Source organism: Coturnix japonica, chromosome 1 (assembly GCF_054131305.1).
Source record: "Coturnix japonica strain WE chromosome 1, WE-NBRP24, whole genome shotgun sequence".
Classification (NCBI taxonomy): Eukaryota; Metazoa; Chordata; class Aves; order Galliformes; family Phasianidae; genus Coturnix; species Coturnix japonica.
In genome coordinates this window covers 84,001,974-84,025,018 of record NC_140663.1, presented here as the reverse complement: position 1 = coordinate 84,025,018, position 23,045 = coordinate 84,001,974, and the positions used below count along the sequence as shown (strand labels likewise).

The 23,045-nt window shown below is 47.1% G+C and overlaps 2 protein-coding genes across 7 annotated transcripts in view; one reads left to right on the top strand and one right to left on the bottom strand.

Annotated features, from left to right (window-relative positions):
* Window positions 1-494: 494 nt before the first annotated feature.
* Window positions 495-5,389, top strand: LOC107321933 (uncharacterized). 3 transcript variants are annotated; one of them, XM_015879431.3, is made up of 4 exons: window positions 495-545; window positions 1,588-1,735; window positions 2,745-2,835; window positions 3,609-5,389. In XM_015879431.3, exons 3-4 carry the CDS (start codon window positions 2,784-2,786, stop codon window positions 4,520-4,522), a joined length of 966 nt encoding a protein of 321 aa, XP_015734917.2. In that variant the 5' UTR covers window positions 495-545; window positions 1,588-1,735; window positions 2,745-2,783; the 3' UTR covers window positions 4,523-5,389. The 3 variants fall into 3 exon arrangements, with proteins under 3 accessions (XP_015734917.2, XP_015734906.2, XP_085383116.1); XM_015879420.3 differs by having other exon boundaries at window positions 1,555-1,735; XM_085526990.1 differs by lacking the exon at window positions 1,588-1,735.
* Window positions 5,390-6,866: 1,477 nt separating this feature from the next.
* ILDR2 (immunoglobulin like domain containing receptor 2) overlaps window positions 6,867-23,045 on the bottom strand; it is a 35,756-nt gene continuing 19,577 nt past the window's right edge. For all 4 annotated transcript variants that reach the window (XM_015879379.3, XM_085526938.1, XM_015879385.3 and 1 more), the window contains 6 exons: window positions 22,064-22,210; window positions 21,158-21,334; window positions 15,765-15,881; window positions 14,404-14,614; window positions 12,861-13,542; window positions 6,867-12,401 (listed from right to left, as the gene is read on the bottom strand). In XM_015879379.3, the coding sequence (XP_015734865.2) occupies window positions 12,366-12,401; window positions 12,861-13,542; window positions 14,404-14,614; window positions 15,765-15,881; window positions 21,158-21,334; window positions 22,064-22,210 (1,370 nt within the window). In that variant the 3' untranslated portion in view covers window positions 6,867-12,365. The remainder of the gene's footprint in view (window positions 12,402-12,860; window positions 13,543-14,403; window positions 14,615-15,764; window positions 15,882-21,157; window positions 21,335-22,063; window positions 22,211-23,045) is intronic.

The following is a 23,045-nucleotide window of genomic DNA, read 5'->3' as shown; positions in this document are numbered from 1 at the left end:
AAGGATGTACCAACGTGCCTGACGGTCATACTACTTTACAGACAGATGGGGATACAGAATCATTAGGTTATTAAAGATCACTACTATCACCTGGTCTAACCATCAGCTCATCCCCACCCTGCCCACTAAACTGTATCCCTCAGTGCCTCATCTCCATGATTCTTGAACACCTCCAGGGACTCCATTGCCTACCTGGGCAGCCAATTCCAACACCTCATCACTCCTTCTGAGCCTAACATCCATTCTAAAGCTCCAATCACAGAATCACAGCATGACCCAGGTTGGAAGGGACCTCGAGGATCATGAAGCTCCAACCCCCCTGCCTGGCAGGGCCACCAAACTTCCATGTTTACTAGATGAGGTTGCCCAGGGCCCCGTCCAACTCGGCCCTGAATCCCTGGAGGTGTTCGAGGACAACCCCCTCCCACTCATCCCGTTTCCCTCATCTCCAATCACGACCCCCTCTCTCCCTCCCCGCCCCGGAAGCGCCCTTTGCCCGCGGAGCAGGAAGCGTGGCGGCGCCGGGCGGCAGAGGCGCCCTGCAGGTAGGAGCAGGGCGGGGGACCTGGAGGGCTGTGAGGTGCGGGGCCTGGAGGGGGCAGCCCGCGTTGGAAGCTTCGGCTGAGCCTTTGTCTGTCGGCACCGTGGAGGAAAGAGGCAGAAAGGAGGAGGGGAGGGACGGCTGCCCTTTTGTACTCCTGTCTCCGCTGTCCCTGCGTCCCCCCGTCCTATCGCTTTCCACCTGCTGCAGGAAAAAGCATCTCCTTGCCCACTTTCCGATCTGTGTTATGCACAGGCAGCTTCACACGCTGCCCCGGTTTCCCAGAGCTCCACGTCTCTCGCTTCTCACCCCTGTTTGGGTGCCGTGGCAGTGCCCTCTGACCACCCCATCTCCTGCCTGTCCCAGCACATCAGTCTGTGCTTTAGGGAGGGCATCACTGACTAGTGCTGTATATCAGGAACAGGCGGGCATGGGATGACTGCTCAGTGTGGAGGACACAGCTCCACGTGCAGGAGTCCAGGGAGCACCGCTGTCAGACATAGTCAGCCATCAGGTCCCCCTATGAGGACAGGCTGAGGGAGTTGGGTTTGTTCAGCCTAGAGAAGAGAAGGTTGCAGGGTGACCTCATTGCAGCCTTTCAATACCTGAAGGGAACTTACTCCCAGGAGGGGAGTAAACTCTTTGAAAGGGCTGATAATAGCAGGACACGGGGAAATGGTTTTAAGTTGAAAGAGGGAAGATTTAGGTTGGATGTTAGGGGGAAGTTCTTCACTAGGAGAGTGGTTAGGCCCTGGAACAGGCTGCCCAGGGAGGTTGTGGATGCCCCGTCCTTGGAGGTGTTCAAGACCAGGTTGGACGGGGCCCTGGGCAACCTGATCTAGTAAAGGTGTATGTTTGGTGGCTCTGCCAGGCAGGGGGGTTGGAACTACATGATCCTTGAGGTCCCTTCCAACCCGGGTCATTCTGTGATTCTGTGTGATAAGGTTTAGATTTTGGGTGGTCATGTGCAGAGTCCAGAGTTAGACTCAGTAATCCTTGTGGGTCCCTTCCAGCATGGGAGATTCACACCTTGCTATGAATAGCAGCTTTCTGCCTGAGGGTGAACATGCAGAGAACGCTCAGCCAGCAACAGCATTACAGGAGCAAACTGCAGGACCCCAGGGAGCTTGAGAGATGGAGCCCTACACTGGGATGACTCCCACAGCCTGACACAGCCACAGGACAGCTATGGAGGTGAGTGGTCAGGAGAGAAAATAAAGAGCTGTCAGCAAACAGCTGTGGTGAAGACAAGGAATTGTTGGTCCTTGAAGACCTTCTCCTCTGTTGGTGACATCAGTCTCCTGCTTTCAGGTGGAACAGGCCATCTGGTACACATTCCAGCATGTTGGCAGCTGGGTTGGCTCCTACCATCAATCTGCTGCAACAGAGATTCTCAGTACCAGCAAAGTTCTGAGAGCTATAAGGCTCCTGAAAGCAACCTAACATATGTTGGCTCAGGACAGCCTGAAATGGCACATCTGCAGAGATGGGCCCCATCAGCAGATACTTAAAATAAGCACTCGGCTTCTTTTCCCTTTCCCTTTTCTTTCTTCATCATTCTATAGTTCAATAAGTCTCTCTTTTGCTTGCTCCTTTTCTTTCTGTCCAGCTTTGCCACCCAGGATCCCACTAAGACTTCAAGACTGGTGTCTGAGGTCCAAGACCATTCTGAATTATCTCCTTAATTCTGATGCCATCTAATCTCTTACTGCTTATTACCTTCCATTCAGTAGCTGGCAGTGATGGATGAAGCAGTCCACAACAAAAAGCCCGTCAAAATGACAGGAGTCATTTTCCATTTGGAATAATTTGAAGACAGTAATTAGTCTTGTGGTTGTCATTATTACATAAATGCCTCCAGTTCAGCTGTGCATGCAGATGTGGCTCAGTTTTGCTTTTTCCTTAAACCTATAGCAATTATCAACCAATTCTGAGTCCAGCACATCTGGTCTATCTCCTCATGTACCGGTCATCAGAAGAGAAGCAACCTTAAATGTCCTGCAAGAAAATACAACATATCTGACATCAGGTACCTCACTAGTGCACAAGATGCCCATAAACGTTTTTTACTCAGATGGCACCATTCTTTCAAGCAAATATTCCATCTGGTCCCTGTATTCAGCAGGGGGAGTAGATTTCAAAGCATATTACACAATGCTATTGCTGAGTATTCAACTAAGATTATTTTGTTTGCTTTTGTAAGGAGGATTCCTGATTGGTGAACCTGACATAACCTGCCCAGATGGACCAAGGAGAAGATCAAGATCATGAGGCCTCAAAGGAGATATGCATGGGTAAGAAATGAGTTTATAAGTATAGAGAAAGCAAAAAGCAATCTGAGCTCCTGCAGCGTTCTTCAAACTACTTTTTTTCATCCATCTTAATTTGAGACCATCTCTTTCCCTATCACTGTGGCCCTGTCAGTGTGCTATTAAGAATATGTATGAAAGACAGCATATTAAGAAGACAGAACATGGCAGTTTCCTGGGGGCAAGGAAGGGTTGATTGCACTGCCCTTGGCTCTGCTTTTTGTGGCACATTGGCTCCGGGTCCCGTGATGAGGTCTCATTCTCACAACTAGTTTTATTTTTGTTCCCAGTCTGTATAGTTGGAATAATACAAGTATAGCTGTAATTACAGAGTAAATGAATAGCCAGAAGGTATCTTAAAAAAAGACTCACTAGTGCTGAAGCCTCTGGCTGAGATGGATGTTCACCAATGTAGAGGAACACCACAACAACTCCACAAAAGAGTAATCTCCAGAAAGAGATGCTACCCTAGTGGTGGTCAGCCCTTAATTGGGATCTAGGAGGGGTGAAGTCAAGCTCCAACCCATCTGGGAGCAGAGCTGAATTGCCTTCACCTGTGCTCCCACAGCTGACTCGTTGGTTGCCTCAGATGGTTAATCAGAGGTTCAGGCTGTGATCAACAGTTGACCTTACACAGTCCTTCCCTGTAACTGCTTCTCCTACACAGTGCAGACCATACTCTTTGGAAGAAGAACTCACCTGTTCTCTGCCATGCTCATCTCCCAGCAAAAATTACAATTAGTCGTATTTTTTTCCAGGTGCTGAGATCGATCCCTTTCTGAATCACTTTGCAAGCACAGATCAGCAGGACTTGTTGTCCTCCATAGGAGGAGAGGAACAGCTGGAGAACAGCCATGGAAGTCAGCGTGGTTCCACAGAGGCATGGCGAGGTGACCACAGGGAGGCAGAGGAGGCCAAGCTGCCTTGCTCTGCCATCAGCCTGGTGAAAAGACAAGAGAGAAGGGTGGCAGGAGTTGCACGGCGAGCCCCTGGTGCAGAGCGGCCCACCATCTGCTCCGAGTGTGGCAAGGGATTCAGCCGGAGCATCCACCTCATCCAGCACCAGCGAATGCACACTGGGGAGCGCCCGTTCTTGTGTGGGGAGTGTGGCAAGGGCTTCAGCCAGAGCTCCCACCTCATCCAGCACCGACGGGTCCATACTGGCCAGAAACCCTACACCTGTGCAGAGTGTGGAAAGAGCTTCAGCCAGAGCTCCAACCTCCTGAAGCACCAGCGCATCCACACCGGGCTCAAACCCTACATGTGCAGTGAGTGTGGGAAGATCTTCAGCGACAGCTCCACCTGCATCAAACACCAGCGTATGCACACAGGCGAGCGGCCCTACAAGTGCCCAGCCTGTGGGAAAAGCTTCAGCCAACACTCCCACCTCCTCCAGCACCAGCAGGTTCACAACGGTGTCCGGCCTTACTCTTGTGGTCAGTGTGGCAAACGCTTTGGGCAGAGCTCTGACCTCATTAACCACGCTCGTACCCACACCGGTGAGAAGCCATACAAATGCAGCCAGTGCGGCCGGGGCTTCAGTGGCAACTCCAACCTCATCAAGCACACCCGTATCCACACGGGCGAGCAACCATACCACTGCAGCCAGTGCGGAGCAAGCTTTCGTTTCCAGCCCCAGCTGGTGCGCCACCAAAAGCACCATACAGGGTAGTTGGCCATGTGGACCATGGGCTATGGACTTGGTGCTGCTGGACACCTCGTATGGGGTGTGAACAGGGGGCATGGAGCCCTCAGAGCCTGTGCCCCTCTGGGTAAATGGGTCTGTGAGCGCTGCCTGGGCACTCAGCCTGCACTGAATGAACTAGTACAGGTTCACTGCATGGGCTGGCTGTTCTCAGCCCCTCGTTCGGGGATGAGGAAAGAAATGTGCTTACTGTATGGTACATTCAAGACCACGGGAGGGAACACAGAGACATTCCAAGGATCAGTGCCTTCTTTTGCTATTCTTAGAGGGGTGTGATTTTTGTCCTAAAATCCATTTCCTGTATAAATTGCCTGGATTTTGCCTGTTGTAAGGCTATAGCTTAGCATGATCGCTCCCCTCAGAATCCACATCTCCCACTTGTCAGTTTTCTTGGGTTTAGGTGGTGTTAGCTATTTATTTCAAACCCCTGCAACAGAGTTGGGTGCCCATGAGCGTATATTGCAGGCCCAGCCATCCTCTGCGTGGGCCGTGCCTGTGGATCTGTATTTCTGCTGGGTTGGATGGCTGTTCAACTGACAGCTTCTCAGATGCTGCTGTTTGACAGCTTTGTCCTCAGCAGCAGTTAAGTAAATTAACATCCTAATAGGTTATTTCTCACAGATTCTGGTTTAGGCGCTTTTGTGGGTGGCACTTTATGAATGTTTTCATAAGGCTGTTAAAAGTATTTCAGATGACTTTTTGTTTTTTTAATTGTGAGCTTTCATTGACAGCTGATGAAAAGAACAAGGACGGTGTTTAAAAAATAAGCTATGTCAAACCGGTTTTGTATTCGATGTTAAACATCTTTTCTTGCATAAAAGTTTTTAACTCTAACACGGCCTTTGAGTCATTAATGATTGCAAAGAGGTGATGATGAATGACCTTCATTTCTGGAATATCCATGAATTTTTGCAGGTGGTTTTGACATCTTTAGTAATGACTTTCTAAGGAATACGGGGGAGGCAGAGTTCCGAGAAAGCAGAATGAAGTGACCTCTGAAGAGATCCTCACTTTGAGGAGGAAAATACTACTGCTGGGAGTCTGTCCTTACAAGGAAATTTAGCTCCAACCACCGCTTGGTACGGGGGAGGAGAGAACTGGCAGTAATAACAAAGATGTTAATATCTCTAGCACGGAAGAACTCCCTGTAATGAACGTAGCAATATATACTGAAATGCCTGTTCCGCCCACGTTGCCGAACAGTTGAAGAAATCAGAGCGTGCTTTAGGCAAGAAAATGAAGTGATTGAATCTGTTGTGCTGTAGAAGTTTTATTTTCAGCATTGCTAAAGCTAACAGTGAGTATTCTCATGAAGATGAGCTTCCAAGCAGCAGATAGCAGTAAGGACTAAAAGAAATTCCAGCTTGGAAAGCACTGGGGAAAGGAGCAAGCTGTGAATAAAAGCAATGTGATTGGAATTACTGGCCGAGTAATGCACAATGCAATGAACAGGACTATTACTTCTACCTGGTCAATTAAACATGTCAAGGGCACGGAAGCCAAGTAATAGTAGCCCATTTGAACTCCTTGTCTGCTTCTGTTTGTTTTTCAAAGAGCACACAGAGAACCTACTGATGGGCATTATCTGTTCCCATTGAGACTTCATGTAGATCACTTTTAGGTTGCTCACAGTACCCTTCTTCACTTGGCCATGTCAAGCCAGGGCATTTCACACTCTCTGTTCAATAGTTATGAATGCTACAGTCCAAAATGCAGAGCATACCATTCAGCTTCATATTCACTTACCTTTGAAATCGAGGGAGGTGTTAAGAAACATTTCCACAATGCCACGTTTGGGCACCACAATGTAAGAAGGACGTACAGCCCTTTGTGTCTGTCTGAAAATGGCTTTGTCCACTGTGGGATCCCTTCTCTGCAAGTCATCTCTGCAGACCCTCCACCATCAACACCTTGTCAAATGAGCTGAGTACGCTCAAGCTTGTTCTTGCTGCCATGGTAAATGTCCACACTTCAGGATACCAGGTGCAGCTCAGGCCTGGGTTACCATGACAGCCACTGTGTGTCATAGTGAAGTCATCACTGCATCACAGATACGTCCCTGGTTTAGTGGCTCAGGTGTCACTTTGCAAGCACTCTGCTGAGCAAAGTGGAGCAAGCAGCCAAGGACTGTGGAAGAACAAGGATGCGGGTAGGAGTAGGGTGCTCTGCCATGGCCCCAACTTCTTCTCCCCTTTGGGCAGTGCGCGCCACATTGCAGGGGAGTTGGACTGGGTGGCCTTTAAGGCCCATTCCAAGTCAGATGATTCTGCAATTCTATGATTCTGTAAGAAAAAGGCAGATAGATAGGCAGTAGCTTTTCTTGCTTTTATTCTCCATGGTGACAACTCAAAAGCAACAAATTGGAAACTGCAAGCATGGTGAATGCATAATGCTTGGTAACTGAGGGTGAGGATGTGTCCCAGAAAGCTGTCAGAGTGCTTGTATTGTCGCTGTACAGAGCAGTGTGTCTTTCTGACACTCCCTCCGGCCTCCCATTATGGAAATAACTTCATTATAGGCAAGAAGGAGAATTTAAGTAAAATAGCAGAAGCTGAGCACAGCAAAGAAAGCTGCTCCCTCAGTGCCTAATGGGGGGAACAAAGCTGTTGCAGACGAGCAACTGCAACAAAAGAAAGGAAAAAATACAACCAACAGCTCTGTGACCAACAGCAGGAGGACCACAACCATGGCTGGGATTTTCAGCAGGGTCTGTGAGAAGCGGGCACCTGGCTGCCACCAGACATGAGGGATGTATGTTGGGTCAGTGCTGGTGCTCTGCAGGCTGGGTGACACAGGTGCATAGGAGCTCCTCATTGCCTCCGCATTCACCTGGCGTTTGGGCACAGAGGTCACCTGGCTCTCAGGGCACAAGTAAAGGCTTTGAAGGAATAAAGGTAAGTGAGCAGGTGTGGAAGAGATCCACCAAGGAGGCACTGGAGATGAAACCATGCCATTTCCTTGACCTAAGTTTTACTTTTAAAATCACCCTGACAGCTTTTAATTCATCCTTTTAAACTCAGATGTAACACATCATCTTGGAGCCGTAATTGCAGTCCGGGTGTGATGAAGCACCACTTCCTTCCCTTTGCTGCCCCTCACACCAAGGACAAAGAGATCTGAATGGGTTTGCTTCTATTGTTTGCTCTTCAGAGCTCTTACTGCAGCTGCCCTGGGACTGGGAACAATACACACTTGTTTAGAAACTGTCTTTGGCTTGAATCTTTAAAATGTTTCCAGTAACATCCCTACTTGAGTTCAAGAACAGATGGAAGGCTTGGGGTTTTGTTTTGTGGGGGTAAAAACGTTTTTAGCTGTTGGTGGTGGTGGTTTTTTTCCTTTGCTTTTTTAACAAAATGCAACTCACTCCACAGCCAAACTGACTGAAGCCCCCGAGCTGAAGGTCAGCTGTGTATAGCTGAGCATGCAGAGCAGTCAGAGAGGGATCATATGCACAACACAGAGCAAAGGGCAGACAGGGAGAGGGGGTGAAGGTCTCTTTTGGCAAAGGCCCCTGTACAGGTAGGGGTGAATGTCCACAAGCAGTTATAAAGGTCACAAGGGAATTGACGTGGGAATCAGGGCATATTCCTCCCATTTATTCCTAACGTTACTAATACCATTCCGTTTCTGATGCTGATAATTCAGCTGGCATTTTTTTAGATGGTATCAAAAATAGCTGACCCATCGTGCAGTGTACAGGGATCTCTTCTCTGACCTCCCGGGTAATAGGACAATGGCTTCAGGAGCCCCACGCAAAGATGACTGTGCATTTGGCAGCTCAGCTGCTGCACAAAGCATACCCGCCATTATAGCCAGATGGCGGTGCTGCCCCACAGAGGTTCCAGGAGTGAGGGTCAGTTCTGCAGCACCTGGCTTATGCCAAAGGTCCATTTGCTCCTGGACCCAGTTAAAGAATGAGCTAAAGCCACTCCAGCTTTCATTTTTACATGTCCCAGACCTGTACTGCTTAGTGGCACAGAACAGAACCTCACCCACAACTTCACATGAAAGGACCCTGGAGGAAAAAAGATAGCTCTGAGCATTTTCTCAGTGGAATGGTCTCAGTGATGATGTATTTTATTTTCAGAATAGTCCAGGCAAGATAAACATTGTAGTTATGTACCTCGCTGTGGCCTTCCAGTACTTAAAGGGAGCATATAAACAGCAGTGGCTGTTTATGAGGGTGGATAGTGATAGGACAAGGGGGAATGGTCTTAAACTAAGACATGGGAGGTTTAGGTTAGATATTAGGAGGAAGCTTTTCACACAGAGGGTGGTGACGCACTGGAACAGGTTGCCCAAGGAGGCTGTGGATGCCCCATCCCTGGAGGCATTCAGGGCCAGGCTGGATGTGGCTCTGGGCCTGGTCTGGTGGTTGGAGACCCTGCACACAGCGGGGGGGGGGGGGGGGGGAGGTTGAAACTACATGATCATTCTGGTCCTTTTCAACCCATGCCATTTTATGGTTCTGTGCTTCTATAAAAGTTTGTTGCTATGTTTGACTTGTAAAATGTTCTGTGATCACTCCTGCTCAGGGATCTGTATTTGTACAGGCCAGTGACTGCCCTGTATTTCTTCAGAGAAGCAGCTTTGGAAGGAACCTTTGGTCAAAAGAGACATTAGCAGTTAGATTACTCAGGATGACCTGGGACTGTGGGAGCAAATGGGCTGAGAAAAGCTCTTCCGCACAGTGTCAGACTATTCTGTTACTGGGGAAGGCTGGTCACATTCCAACAGTGGCACCCTCATGCTTACTCTCTTAAAACTCCTTGAAAAAAAATTTCTCAGAGAATAAATTTTCCCTATAGAAGATTAATTCTGTCTTAATGTGCCCAATACTGATATTTTCTTTGCTTCAGATTTCTCTGGCCAGTTTCAAGTCAGTCTTTAAAGGGAGGTTGTATGTATAGGTCTTTCATTTAACTACTGGTCTTTTTCTGTTGCAGGTGCACTAGTGAACTAGTATTACCCACCCAGAGTGGGCTTGTTGGAACAAAAGGTCAAGAAAGCAGCGCATCTACTGATCCATGGTCAGCAGGGACCCTCAGAGTCACAAACCAGTGTTAAAATCATGATTCAGTGTGATGCTGAGGGATCCATGCAACAGCAGGAGCTGGGGCTTTCCAGGAAAGTTCAGCACATGACTGGCATTGCTGGCTGCACAGGTAAGGCAGGCCCAGGACACATTGCTTGGTATTTACTTTCCCATTATGTCAAGACTTTATTCTGAAGCCTAGATAACACTATTGACAGCACAGCCAGATGTAGCACTGATACTTAGTCCTGCTGCTGCCCTAAGGGCTTCTAATTTTTTACAGGATTTGCTCATCATCTTGGTTGTTTACTTAGCTAGTCACTGTTGTGATGCTTCATTTGAGGGCCACAAAACTATCTGCATCATCAACATGACTCAGACATCCATATCTTGCATGAAAAAAATTTAAACTTTATGCCAGCAATAAAACTTGATCACTGGAAAATTTATAATTTGAGATCCCATCACTGTCAGATTAAATGCAATAATCAGGCTCATTATTTTCCAGTACCAGCATCCTGCAGGTGCTCTTAAACTTGGTCTAGGCACAAAGCTACCATTACTCTTTTCTGAAACAAGTGACTCCTACCAGCTTCTGTCTTCCTGCTCCCTTTGTGTTGTTTATCCAAGAGTCACAGGTCATTAGGGTTGTGCAGCTATGGAGATGGAAGCCCAACTCTACGTCACCTCTCACTTTCCAGATGATCCATTTGGTGCTGATACAGACACGTTGCTAATGGGCCCGTTTCTGACACAATCACTGTTGCAGATGCACATTTAATGCAGATGCACATCTCTGCATGGTGAAAAGCTTCCTGGGTCTGTTGAATGTCTGATGGGAAGGACAGCAAGTTAAACTTCCCTAAAATCCATGGCATAGGGCCTCCCAAGATTTTCAGACCAACAAAATATTAACATTTTTTGCTTGACAGTGTTATCATATGTCAGGGGTGAAATGTTTAATTTTAAACAGCACATCAAGTAACACTGTAGATCTCTCAAGGCCTTAGAGACCTCAGATGGAAAGCACCCACCAGCCTTTTGTTAACTGAGCTGTGATTTTCCCAGGAATATACATGAATAATAATATCAAAATGTACCTAAAATTTAGTTTCTCAAACCATACTCCAAGGCAGATCCAGGTCTAATATGTTCCTGCAGGCTAATCTTTCTTTGGCCAGGAAGAAAAGTGTGGAAAAGAAAGCCATCCTTGTGTCATCCATCTTCTAGCATAAAAAAAACTACAGCAGCATCAAGTCTGTGGAGAGTACTCTTCCTCTCCCACGACCACTCCTGGTGAGCTAATACCACAAAGGACTTGTACAGAAATGAATCTGCAACTTTTATGGAGAACTGCAGTGATGTTAACCTATCGATCCAGTGTTCAAAAGCATATTGCTAGAGTGAGCACCCCATAAATTTGAGGCCAGGTAACGAACAAATGCCCAAAGTTACGAGATGACATTTCAGAGGCTGACAACATCTGTAACAAAATAGAATGCTGAACTTGTTTCCAGTCCTAATGGTAAGCAAGATACTAGACCCTGAATTATTCCCGCTATCTTTCTTCATGTAATTTTAGCAGCTAAAAAATAAATGACTGCATTTTACCCCACAAAAACCAGAATGCCGGCTTCCAGATGGTGTGATGCATTCACTTCTAGATTCAGCTGTTCCTGAGACAAGAGCCACCAAAATCATGTCACAACTGTAGTGAAAGAAACGACTGTAACTGAAAAGGGTCTTTCAAGGTTTGTGTTCACCCAGTGTTAATCCTTTTTCCACTGCTGTCACTGCTTTGTTCAGAGCCTGGGAACAGTGACCAGAGAGGAGCAGTCCCACTTCACAAAACAAACATCTGCAGCCTTCTCACTGCATCCTTTTCCCTTTTGCTTCTTTAAAACAAAAAGGCCACTAAGTCTGGAGGCGCTGGGAGCAGAACACCAGCAAAGTTGGAGCACTGCTTATGATATGGTGGAGTAGATATTCTAGCTTGAAGCTCTAACAGGTCATAGCTCAGCTGCAAGAAAATGCAACTTTATCAAAACAAATCACAGTTGGGGATGGGGGGAAAAACACATCATGCTCTCATCACAAGAAAAGCTACTTTGATTCACTTTCAAAACAATACATCAATCTCACTTGCAACTCTCAGCACACAATGAACATAACTAAATATATTGAACAAACCAGCCCATACTTGTCTCTCTCTCTCTGTTCAGCCCTTGCAAAGAAACACCTCATCAGTCCTGCTCTGTGGTGTCTGAAAAGATGTAGATTTTCTTTCATAATTTAGAGCCTTGGAGGCAGTCTGCAGCTGTAAGAACAAGGCCTCCTCCCAGCGTGGGGATGATACAGAATAGACTCTAAGCATGGAGACGATTTTGATCCAGTGAACAGAGGAGACAGAGGGAGCATGAGGTACGCACACAGGCCTCTTTCTGCATGTGAGATAGGGAAAGAGGCACAAAGGCAGCCTTGCTCCTAGTTCAGGACTGCAGGGGTTGTAAGGACATGGCTGCCTTCCAGTGCAGAATGGAAGGGGCCAAACAGAGCCCTGGACTCATTTTTCTGGCAGACTTCCAAAGCCTCTGAGATTGGGTGCTGTTCATGGGAGCCTGCTGCCCTGATGAAACAAACCATTTTTGAACAAAGAGTCCCTGGCCAGTGTCTGTAAAGGTTCACCGGGGCCCAGTTTGCTTGTTGCTCTGCATCCTTTCCACTGCAATCACATCATGGTATCCAGCCCACTGCTATGACATGTCCACAGTGACTTCAAACCACGAGGGACATTCTCGTTGGGAAATCATTCTGAAAGAGAGGAGAGAGATGTCAATAGGAAAGTACCCACATAACAGACAATCAGACGGATGTAGCTTTGACAGAGACACAGCAAACAGCAACAACAACAGCAACACCCTTCTTTCTCACACAGGACACTTTGGTTCTTGTTTCCCTCTCCCCAGAAACAACAGACTCATCAGCCCTCACTAGTTCAGATGGGGACAGGATGTTTTTCACCTACTGGCATCCCTCCTATGTGGCTCTGTGTGCCTTTGGCACACACGGCACACATGCCCACGGGCAAACATCTCACAGTGATGCCCCTGAGGTCTCTGCAGAGTTCCTTGCACTATCAGGAGTTCCTCAAACTCAGACACCAGGCTTTGCCCTCTGCTAAACTGGAAAGCTGCTAAACTGGTTAGCAACCCCTGCCTGTTGGTTCCCTGCTCAGCCTACTTGGAACAGAAGCACAAGACAGGGCCTCACTGTTTTCTTGGGATCCTTTTTCCTCTTCTTGTCAGAGGCGTTGAGGTAGGCCTGCTCCCTGGCCCGGTACGAAGGGCCTCGGCTCAGCTCCCTCTCGCTGTAGGGAGGCAGGGTGTCCTCCCCTTCCTCCTGCTCAGGTGGTGGTGACTCCTGCTGCTGAGATGTATCAGATTTGTAGGTAGAAGGTGGTGACCAGGCATAATATGTTCCCCCTCCTCTCTGGCTGTGCTGTGAGCTCAGCTTTGAGGGAGTTTCACAATGGTCTCCACTTTCATCATAGCTCCGGGACTTTCTCTCCAAGACGCTGCTGAGGTAGGAGTGATCATACTTCTGGCTCCCTCCAGGTGTCCGGCTCACCAGCCTGGGCAGGTGCTTCTCCTCATGGGCCCGTCTCCGGGGCGGGCTGTACGACCAGCCCCGGTCCGAGTCCGTCAGTGGCTCTCGGTTCCCCCTGCTGCGCTTCGTGTAGTACTCATCCATGGTGCTATCCTGATGGGTCAGCCCTCCACCACGGCCACTGCGTGACTCTGACCGCTCAAAACGCCGAGTCTCCTGGCTGTCTGCCCGTCGGGCCCGCTGGCTGTAGGATTCTGCAAAGGCTGCCAGCTCGTCCATAGAGACAGCTGGAACTCCCACAGAGAAACTCTTGCGGGACAACATCTCGGACTTGGATCTCTGCTGGCTGGAAGAGAGAAAAAACAGAGGGTGGGAATCAGCTACATTCATCCCCTTGGCTGCCTTCACAAACAGTGGAGGGAAACAGGCACTGTTGGGACACGAATCATCTGACCTGCTTTTACCACCTTCTGCAGAAAAAGATGTATCACATCCTAGAAGTGCCTACTTCTCTCTGCTGATTGTAACAGCAGCCTATTGTGGATAGTTCAGATTCTACATGTCTACCCAAGATTAACCCCAAGACTGAATTCCCTTGTCCTTCATTAGACAGGACTGGACTTGCTTCCCCTTTCCCCCTGCACCTGAAGGTGTATGTCCTGCTGGGATACCCAAGAACCAGGCTATAGAAGCTCACAGAAAGTTAATTCTGAAACAGGTTTAAGGCGAGTGAACTGGAACACCAGCCCAGTGCTGAGGGAAAGAAATCCCTGCCACTACTTCTGGGAGACCAGGCTGCCAACATAGGAGGGAAAAGCACACAGCATCTCTCTTCTAGGTGCCAGTTCTGTGATTCCCAATAAAGCACAACAGCACCAAAAATTGCCCAAGGGATCAATCAAGTACAAATCTGAATAGAGCACTATGGAAGCTCTGTTTCTCCTATTTATCTCACTCTTGCATCCCACCTGGAATGCTGTCAGTACCTAGCTTTGCCCAGCTTGGCAGGCTTCAGCAGACTTGTGGAAATCAGATTCATGCTATCCTCCTCTAATGACACTTTCATCTTTCTCTAGAGCTGCAACCTCTCCATCTTGCTAGACTGGACCACAGCAGGAGGAAATGGAGAAAAGCTCCTGGTACATCTGGCCCTTCTCCCTTCTTTATCGCTTTTACATGGCAGACTCTCAAACACAAAACTCCTCACCTGTGCCGGAAAGTGTCCCTCTCATCTCTGTAATCAGAGATCGCCTGTGATCTCGATGTGCTGCCCCCACCAATGACTCCTGCCCAGTACTCAGCATCACCATCCAGGTCTTCTGCAGGAGGCAGAGGTTTCCTCCGTGCCTGGCGGTAGGGCTGCCTGAAGTTCAAATCATCCTCATGCAAAGAGCTCAGCTCAGAGACAGTGTTGTTATCTGCAGGAGAAGTTGTAGAAAATAAGATAGGCATCACCTAAGGGCATGTGTGAGGATGAGAAGACTGGAAGTCTGAAGTGAAACTGGCTGCAGCTTTTTCAGAAAGAAGCTAAGCTGCTCTCCATTAGAAAAAGTCCAAAATGGAACCCAAGGCTCTCCTCCAAACCTTTGTGCAACCCTGCCCTGGGTCTCAGTTTGAGCACAGAACTGCTGCCAGAACTACCAGTCTTCTGAGCTAGAGCTCAGCAACCAGATGGGATATTCCAAGGGTACCTCAAATGGCATCAGATGCCTGCATTCAGACAGCTGAGCTCAGCCTTCGAGCAGAAATCCCTCCTCAGCCCTGCTTCACCAGCACGTGGGAGCTCTCCACCTCCCTGAGGTGGCACATCGTCACAGCAGTTGTGCCACCTCTCCCTTTCCTGGTGTGAGACAGGCTGGCTGTGGATTTGGCCTGATTTGCCCAGTTAAAACAAAAACAGCCCCCTCACAAAAAGAAAAAAAAAATTATTTTTTTTTTAAACATATGAGACTGTCTGAATCACTGTCAGTCTCTGCCTCATCAAGTACATTGACATCTGGAAGCCTGACACACCAATCTGGAGAGGTCTTTTTATAGTAAATCTTGTGGGTGGAGAAGACGGTGTACTGAGCAATGACTGTTTTAGAAGTACATATCATTTGTTAGTTATGCCTAATCTGTACAAGGCCTTGATTTCATGTCACTCCCCAAAGCCCTTACCTTTGCTGATTTGCAGGATCTCACACATCTGTTTTAAACGAGCCTCCACCACAGCTAATGTGGGTTAGCACTGCACGAGTTGGGTGCTGCACAAAGGAACTGAGCCCCCACAGTGCTGCAAGTCCTCCTCATAGCCATTCCTACTACTGCACCTCCATCTCCTAATGTAAGGAAGATCCTCACTTGGGTTTGTACTCTGACATTAGTTTACTCTAATGAAGGACGATCAAATAAGAAGCAACTCTTTAAAATCAAAATATACCCATAGGTTCCTAAAATCTAGACTTTATCCATCCCAAGCATTATATCCTAGAGTCTTTCAAGACAAAGACAGCTGACTTTAAGCTATGAATTTGCAGAGTACTTTTCAGGTCAGTGAAAAAAAATCAAACCATTCTTGTTCCTCACATCGCTCTCGCATCCTCCTCGATGGGTCAAACTGGGCCAGTTCTTTCTCCACGTAGTACAGCACCTTCATGGAGTCCCTTTCCTTGTCAGTCTGGATCCTGTACCCTTTGCGCACCGCTACAGAGAAATGAAGAGCAATTAGAGGAAAACGCATTGAAGTTCAAGGAGACTTTCAGCCAATACTATTTCGATAGCTGAGCTCATGTCTGCAGGCAGGTAGGCTGCAGCCTCCAAAACAATGAGTCAGTCCTTGCTTCAGGAGAAATCTGTCTGTAAGGTGGGATGTGAACTTGTGAGCAGCTGCATCATTTATAAAGTTTGCAGTGACAGCAAAAATGGCTTGGAAATGTAGAGCCACATACACCAAGTGATGACATTGCCACAGAGTGATTCCACCTTCTACAGAAGATGGTAAGGAGAAAAGAAGCACTTCACAGAATCACAGAATCACAGAATGACCCAGGTTGGAAGGGACCTCAAGGATCATGTAGTTCCAACCCCCCTGCCTGGCAGGGCCACCAAACATACACCTTTACTAGATCAGGTTGCCCAGGGCCCCGTCCAACCTGGTCTTGAACACCTCCAAGGACGGGGCATCCACAACCTCCCTGGGCAGCCTGTTCCAGGACCTAACCACTCTCCTAGTGAAGAATTTCTTCTTTCCCCTCAGTGATACAGGAAGGATTTGTCATGGCATGGGAGAAGCAGTCCCAGGTCAGACCGCTTCTATGCATCAGTGGCCCTAAGCCTGCAGGGGAAGCAGGTGGCTGAGCATTTGGGAGCTGTCACACAGCAGGACCGGCCCATCTCCCCACCCAAGGACTTCTTACACAGGTTGAAGAACATGTGGCAGAAGCTCCACAAGATGCAGAAGGAAACATGAAGTCCCATAAAGCACATCACACTGCTTTGAGATTTATACCAAATTCAATTAAGTGGTCAATCAGACCACTGGGTAACTGAAACTGTTTCCCCTGGCATTCTTTATGTGCTTTATCTTACAGAAAAGGTAGGTCTCGCAGATGTGTTAAGCTCTCACCTCCTGGGATTACTCCATGTGCAGGGGAAGTCTGGACAGCTTTTTTGGCTTTGCTATATTCCTTCATGTAAAAAAGACACACATGGAGCTACAGCAGCTCTAACTCCACCGGGTTGGCTCCAAGCACACTTCAAGGCTAACCTGGCAACCTTACAGCAGGCCTACAGCTAACAAGTAGAAATCTGCCTTTTGGAGCTATGAAGAAAATAACATTTCTACAGCAGTTTCTTTAAGAAAGGTCTCAGCCCAGAGCTATTCCAAGATGGACAAGAACACGGGTCTAAGTCCAAAAGGGTGAATGTTCAAAGCCTCACTGGAGTACTGTTGTGAGGATGTCACTTAGCAACACAAAATGAACCTGTCTCCCTTGCAAGAGGTTGCTATGTTCCCCTGCATGAACATTGCAGCGTTGCACAAGCAGTCCTCTTAAGGCATGATTTTAAAAAACAGCTGGACAGTGGGACTGAGCCAATCTGTTTCTTCTATGTTTTATCCCATACCCCAATGCATCATGCCTTAACATAAGGGTTTAATAGTATGCTGCATAGTAGAGGGCATAGTATGCACTGTGTAGGCTGAACTTGCCAGCAGTATTTTTAGGCACCTTCTGTCCTCAATGGCTATGCATGTGTCTGTGCACTATTAAATAACCATGTTCTGCCTCAGAAGTGGCTGTGCCATAGAAATGGGTGGAACAATTCCTGTAATAATCCCGCAAATGGCTGCAGAAGGAAAGTGCTTCACTGAGGGTTACCTTGTGCATTTACACTTACAAAAGGTATTGGGTGTTAAAACGCAGTATCTGTCTATCCCAGTCCTGCTTTCAGCGTGTCTCCAGAACAAACCCAGACAGCTCAGCCAACAGCAGCCTGTGTTTCAGTTTTATTTTCACCACAAGTACATGCAACATGTCTGTAAATGCACACAGTGACTTACAGAATGCAAGGAACCCTGACTCTACATTTCAAAGCAGAAGGACAGCACTTCTCTTTGAGTGAGGCTGCTGCTATGAGGAAGGGTTGGCACAGCATGAGCAACAGCACAGCAAGTTCTCCACTTTGCCTCACTATTGTTGTTGAGCTCTGATCTGGTGCACTGCCAAGAAAGAGACCTCTTGCTATTCTTCCTACTAATGTGTCTCCTGGGAGCTCAGCTGAGCTACCACCTCATTTTTACACAGGCCAACAACCAACCATCAGCTGGAAATGACTAATAACCTTTGGGGACCTTGAGCAGCAGCTTCCAGACTCTGGATCAGAGCCAGTGCTCATAGTGAGACTGTGCCAAACATCTATTTGGGCAATATGTACAGATCCTGAAACTGGTGTGAAAATTAGCTAGGCATCATGCTAGCTTCATGCTTGACTCGGTATTGCAGCTGTGTATCAAAAGGAAAAATACCTTCTTGGTTAATTCTGTAAGAATCTAGAAATGAGCTTTGGAATTAAATCTGCAAGATGATGACCATGAGCAGTTCATTAGTAGTATTTTCTATTACGGATAAGGCATATTTTGTCTCTAGGTTTATTAAATACTTCCAGCCATGATTAAATCTCTTTATTATTCCCCTGTGTGAGAACCACATTCTCACACGCTTCCTCTTCAAACCTTTCCTCTTCTACAAATTGCCAGAATCCTTTAATAAGGTCTGCATATTTTGAAGCCCATCTCAATTACATGGAAATGAAGATGCAGGGATGTTAAAGCACCACTCCTTTAAGTCACAAGGAATGGAATGTTCTTCCCTGCTACAGCGTATTTTCTTCTTCTGAGCAGTTTGTGAATTTCTAATGTTTAATCCGTGTAACTACAGACGGGCTTTTTCTTCATTCTTCTGTGGGTGGAACCAAGTCAGACAAAACTGTAAACTGTTTTCCTCCCTTGAAAGGACAGCACTACTATTTTTTTATCAGGCAAGCGTTGGGAATTAAGTGATTTCTCATCTTTCTATACTTCTCATAGGAGAGGTCTGGAGTTCAGCTCTCAGATCAAGGTCTTCCCTACGTGCATGGATTAGAGAATCTGTGCAAGTCTCCAGGCAACCATTACATTTAAAACAGGCAGAGCGTACATCCTAACTCATGTGTTGCCAACCATCTTCTAAATATGAAAACTGAGATTTCATTTTTATTTCCTGTTCAGACCTAAGTTTAGGACAGAGTTTCTAAGCTTCACTGGAGCTTTTTTGCACAGTATTTATGTAACTAACCATAGGCTAGTTTTTAAAATATCCCCACCCCTTCATTTTCTCACCCAGACACAGGGGTCACCTACAAGCACAGAAGCCATCTAAGGCAAGGGCTGCCCTTTGCAGACAGGCAAGACAGGATTACAGAACCCTCCAATCTCCATCCCACAGCACTTCTGATCCCACTGACCAATTTTAAATGAACTAGACAGAAGGACTGAAGTCTCAAAGACATCAAGCTTTTAGAAGTTTCATATCAGACTTATCCTGGCTACGTGGAAGACACAGAAGCTGTAATTAGTGTTTCTTCTGAGCAAAGACCTTCGTTATCCATTCAACCATTAACTGTTTTGTTTAGCTTGGTGTGTGGCCAACCAGCAAACACATAGTTTGGAAGTGCCACGCAATTGTTTTCTTTTCTACAGTATCTAATTAGGGGATATGCTGGCATGATGGAGAAGCCCAGGAGGCAAGGAAGAGGCTGTAGGTTGATACCAGTATCTTCCTTACTGGCACAGGTGTAAGAACATATTTTATGTGCAGCCCCCTGCACAACAGGAGCACAATCCAGGCTAAGGGTTTGTCCAAACTATTACAGTAAAAACTAATTAAGAAAAAAGAAGCTTAAGAAACTGTGCTGTCTCTCCACAACAGCTAAAACTCAGTGTAATTATATTAGTATTACTACTATGGCAACATATAGTATTACCTGTCAAATCCTGAGTTAAGGGCTTAAGTCTCACCAGTGTGTTTAGGATTATATAATAAATGCATTTTTCTATGCAATAAGGATGCCAAGAGCCACTCCATTTTGTTTCCACACACATCCACTGCTTTATATTCTGCATTTGTGCTCTGCTGGTAAAGCACAGCAGAGATGACTACTGGCTCTGCGACGGGACTCCTACAAAATCCCTCAGGTCCCCACAGCCAATACCATGCTCTACACGAAGTGACATTTAGCACAAGAGAGGGAAAAACGAGCAAAGCAACAAAAAAGCACTGAGCTGTTTTTCTTCACTTTCCAACAAAGATTTTTCAATTGGATACATTCTGCTTTGGATCAGTGACTGATTTATTTCCTATTTCAAAATGTTGCATTCCAGGGCTCTGCTTTTATTTCACAGGAAAAAACTGTCAGACTGTTGAAGGAAAATACTTCTAGTAACTCTGGAAAGATTAATGCATTCACTGGGGCAGGGGAAAGCTGCAGAAGACTGTTCCAAAAGCTTAATTACTTGAGAATGCTACTTGATCGTGTCTTTTTGGAACTGTCTTATCAACACACTGCCATGAGTAAACTTAACAATTGATTATTAGTGTAGTGCTTTGAAATCAGATGCAGCTGGGTCAACTGTAATCATACTGTGTCAGTATGGAGACTATCTTGGTTAAGAGTCACTTCTCCAAAAAGTTTGAGATCAGGCAGCTACTCTGATCCTGAAATGCCTGATGTGGCTAAATACTTCATACTTTCTGAAGGCAGCTTCCTTCACAGCAGGAGAAGTGACCCTGCACCAAGACAGGGCCAATATACCAATGCTCTACATCTGGCATTGATCCATAACTTCACTCTAGTTACAAGCATTCTGTCACTCACGGCTCATAAATGAAAAGGCTGAATAAGCCGACTGACCTACTGACTCCCATAACACAGGGGAAGGGATCCAGCCTCCAATGGTCTTGGGTAGAAATGATGAAGAGGCACACATCTGTGCCCAAATTGCTACAGGGACAGCACCACATGCTACAGCAGAAACTGCTGCAGGAGGGCAAGCAGTGCCCCACACAGAGCAGCAAGAGAGGTTTACCAAGAAAGAGCAGCTTCTAAGGCATTGGCTCGAAGAAGAAAATAGCCACTACCTCTGCTCCACTAAAACCATTCACCCCTTTTTACCCTGCAAGTGAAGGTTTACAGCTGTATCAAACAAAGCTCAGTGTGGACCTCCCATTCTCCACTGACCTAATTCATTACTCAAGCTGATAACCTGCTGACAGCACTATGAAGGTTGGACTGCATGGTCCTAAGGGATGCAACTGTCATTGTCAATGTCAGGATTAAGATGTGGTTTCTCTGGGTTTACCCTGTTCATAGTACTCTATAAATGATCCTCATCCTTCCCTTTCTCAGCCCCGCTCCCAAGTGGACTGAATGCTGCAAATTACCATTTTGGTTTCCTCCACCAGTGTCACTTGGGGCCAAGGGAGGTGGGTGTGACTTATCCATCAGCACAGCAGGAGACGGGACTCCAGCTACAGGAACACTGGGGATGTAGTATGGACCCGGGATGGAGGAGACCGCAGGAGGGTATCCTGCTTTTGCTGCTTTGCCTGCAACATACACTGAAAAACACAAAAAACACCAGTCAGCATAGCACCAGCTTTCTCCAGACCCACATGTCACATGACAGAAACCTGCAAACCACCCCAAAAGGAGGCAATTGGACAAATGAAATGACAGGGAACAATCTGATTTTCTCTAAGCCTCAAAGGGCACTGGGGGAGATTAAAAATGCATATGACAAGTGAACACTGTAAGATGTCCAGCGACAGAAAGACAACTAGTGTGTCTGAGACAGCATTTCTTCTGCCACAATTTAGCAGCAATTCAGCTTCTGAAGCAACTGATGACTCAAGCTGCAGGAATGAGGCTCATGAAACCTGACAGATATGCCTGATTCTGAATGAGAACCTTGCTGGATCGCAAGTATTTTGCACTGTTGCAGAAGGCAGCTGCTTTTCACTGTTGGGAAAAAAACCTCCCTGGATGGTCTCAGTTCTGCCCCCACAACACTCATGGACATGATGGCAACTTTGGAAGAGGAGCATGACACTGTGGAGAAGAAGGCACAGCTGCCAAGGCAGGGAGGACTTGGAAAATTACATTTGTAATTAACTTTGAGCGCTCAACCACTGAGTAATAGGTCAGATGCTTCACTCCCCAGGAACCAGTTCTTTGGTTAAGCAAAGCGCTCAGGGCAAAGGAAGCAACATTCTTAGATTTTCCTCCTGTTCTGCCAGGGAGCAAAAGAGGTAAGAAAGATCTGCGTCAGCTTGGATGGGGTCACTCACGCGCCCGGGGACAGCAGCAGGACTCAGGGCAGCAGGGGCAGCGGACGTAACAGCAGCAGCTGTGAGGGCAGCACTGGCACCAGCAGATCCCCACCAGGAGGAAGAACAGGAACGCTCCCAGGATCACCAGGCCCACAAAGACCCACTCTGGAAAAAAACAGGGAGAAAAAGAAACTTACTAGATTACACATCACTGGGGAAAGGAATGGCAGCAACATTATCCCTGCAGACAGCACAAGGGAAGCACAGCCAGGTGGGGCTTTTAGCAGAAGTGGGTTCCCTCCTGGCCTAAGACTGTATTGAAGCAGAAATGGCACATGGAGGTGAGAACCGGAGCTACTGGAATGCAGTGCCTTCCTGCCTGAGAAGGAGCAGCATGGAGGAAAACACTCTGTCTGCCCAATATGAAAACCCTTTGTCCCAGAGCAGACCTGTATGAATGCTGCAGGACGTGCTCCATTAGCATTTGTGTCTCATCTAAGACTCATTCTTCCTGCCCATGTTCATGCCCTGCTTGTGTGCTTGTTCCCTAACTCTATTCTAATTTTAATGGGACAAACTATGGTGAAAAGCAGGCTATAAATAGCCCAGCAAATGAGCCAGGCCTGCCCCTTCACAACTAGGCCCACGCACACAATTATTCTTTTGAATGTGCTGAACGAACATCCTATTCAGGCGCTGCAGCCAGCCAGGAAACCTAACAACCACTTCTTTTTTTTTTTTCCCATTTTCACTGAAGCCTCAGATGAAGCCTGTAAAAGTGACGAGGTAGAAGAGCTGGGCACAAAAATCACGACAGGGTTTTCATCGTCTCCGTTTACATGATGTAGGAAGGGAAGCAAGAAAAGCTTTCTCAAAGTCTGCTGTGGGAAACATGGTGCAGCAGGAGCTGTGGTGGGGACAGGTACCCGGCCTGCAATGGGGGCAACTCCCAGCTCTGCGTCCAACCACCATGCACTGCACAGGGGATGATGTGCACAAA